The following is a 2366-nucleotide window of genomic DNA, read 5'->3' on the forward strand; positions in this document are numbered from 1 at the left end:
TGTTTCTTATAAGTTACCGGTATCTGCATCGATATTAGGCAGGGGTCAACACAGATGGGTCCACTGTGAGAGTTGCAGCTTACAGAAATGCCCCTAATATGAAGCGAACCAGCTGAGGGAGTGTCAAACACCTTCAGCTGGCCCAATAGCTAGCTGGCCCAATAGCTTATACTTCCTCCATTCCGCAATACTGGAGATATTGGTTTTGGCCATATTTTTATCTTATTGTTTGTATACTCGGCATGAAGGAAAACTGTATGTTTATTCATAAACTTGACTTTACGACAAGAACAAACATGATATGTTGCAAGTCAGGTCGTCATGGACTCGACAATTGTGCAGAGGTGATCAATATTGGACGTATTGATCACTGCCTCAATATCACAAGCGGACAACACACTAGATAGGTTATCTACCCTGCGTTCGAAATCCTTCCGGGCATTCATCGCCTCGATAACTTTGACCACGTCTGGATCACACAAGACAAGTGCGAGTGCGGCAATTTGAACGAGTTGTCGCCGCCCATCTTCAATGACTCACCCATAACCCTCTGAAGGGTCAAGAATGCATTGCGAAGAATGCGCCAATCGAGGTTGTCAAAAGCTCTGTGCACGGCAGCAACTAGGTCGTCAATACTGGTAACAACTTCACTGTGCTTCAAGGCCTAGATCGAGTTGAAGAACCCAAGGTCCAAAACGTTGAAGTCGGGGCTCATCGCCGGCTGTGCCACGAGTCGAATCGACCAGTCGTCCGAACAACCCGCCATCGTCACGTCAGCGTCGTCGACTTCAACATGCGGTCGCGCATTGTCTTGTTGGATGTAGATTGGTTCACTGCGTCGACCTGGCCAAACCTCCTTGATCGTCGGGATCACATGCTTCAGCAGATACTCCCGGTATACCGGCTTGGTAACAGCCACCGGCGTCGTCACGGGCGTTCCTCGGTCGCGGTTCTTGCTCTTCCTTTGCGCTGGCACTACCGACACGAAGTGCCACATGCCGATTTTGCCGTCCCACATCGTTCGCGAATTGTAGTCGTAGCGCGGCCGGCCACGGCTGTCAAAAACATGACCTTGATGATGTGGCACTTTGAGGAACAATTGCGGATCGGTACGGCTTCGTCATGCCATAGGTAGTACCGGCGGTTCACCAGCGTGAGGTAGAACCACTTTTCATCGATGTGCACACGGTCGTGCATGTCATCCCACCGCATTGGGCCACTGGCTGTCGAGCGAACAAAAGGCCGAACGAAGTCCACGCGGTCAGCCTTGTGCTTGTCCGTCACCATCGGCTTGAGTCGACTGGTCCGCCGTTCAAGCGTCCTTGTCTGAAGGACGCGCCATAGCGTTGTCGGTGGGATCCCACTGGATGCTGCCAACGAAGCGAACGTCTCGCGCAGATGCGGAGGAACACTCTTAACGGCAGCCTCGACCTCGTCCATGGTGCACTTTGGCCGCCGCCCCGAATGACCCTTCCTCTTCAATGCCACGTCAGCTCGGCCATCCTGGGACCGAGTTTCTTGTCCCCGCTTCCAAACTTTGGAGAGGGTCTGCCTTGAGATGCCATACTTCAGAAGGAGCTCGGAGGCCTTGCCCCTTGCCAGGCGACCGCTTTGCTTGTTCTCCAGAAGGTCGTGGTACAAACTCCAACGTTGGTCGTCGGGAAGGTCTTGGTTGGTCGTCGGGAAGGTCGTGGTTGGTCGTCGCGCGTGACATGGTGACGCGTCGACAACTTGTCCTACCGAATTTTTGGCCGCCGCCCCGAACGACCCTTCCTCTTCAATGCCACGTCAGCTCGGCCATCCTGGGACCGAGTTTCTTTTCCCCGTTTCCAAACTTTGGCGAGGGTCTGCGTTGCTATATCGACGCAACGAGACGAGTGCGTTTTTGCTTGATTTGAGCCCGATTGGATGCGAAATGACTGAGCTGCGTAAATTTGATGATTGGCTGTCATTTGTCGGGATAAATGATCCTTAGTTGTGAAGCGCCAAGAAGCAATAAAAAAATCTGAAAATAGCTTCGTACTTGTCGTTTCATTGGCTTTCGTTGGTCCAGATTTCGCTCGATTTTGGAGGATTTTGCCATAGATATTCATTTGATAGTGATATGTCTCCAGTATTGCATGGAGGAAGTAATAAACAACGTGCATACTATTGTGCTTTGCAACAAAGTCAAAAGTGGGTGTATACGGCGTAAGCATAGGATAAATCAATGCTAACGTTACAAGGGTCGTTGGAAATGTAAGCTTACTCGCCACCAACGTTAGCGATGTTAGTGTACGGTCTCTATGCTACAGTTCTCTCTGGTTTCTACCGTCTTTCAGCCACAACTCACTACTACTTCATGTGTCTCTTTGTTCTGTTGTTTG

At 50.8% G+C, this 2366-nt stretch overlaps 1 protein-coding gene across 1 annotated transcript; it reads right to left on the reverse strand.

Annotated features, from left to right (window-relative positions):
• Window positions 1-664: 664 nt before the first annotated feature.
• On the reverse strand, window positions 665-1775 carry H257_16257 (hypothetical protein; the record flags this gene model as incomplete). Its single annotated transcript, XM_009844628.1, has 2 exons — window positions 665-1055; window positions 1139-1775. Coding segments are annotated over 2 exons (1028 nt in total), but the record flags the coding sequence as incomplete, so codon positions are not given.
• Window positions 1776-2366: the final 591 nt, after the last annotated feature.

This window comes from Aphanomyces astaci, assembly GCF_000520075.1.
Source record: "Aphanomyces astaci strain APO3 unplaced genomic scaffold supercont1.82, whole genome shotgun sequence".
NCBI lineage: Eukaryota > Oomycota > Saprolegniomycetes > Saprolegniales > Verrucalvaceae > Aphanomyces > Aphanomyces astaci.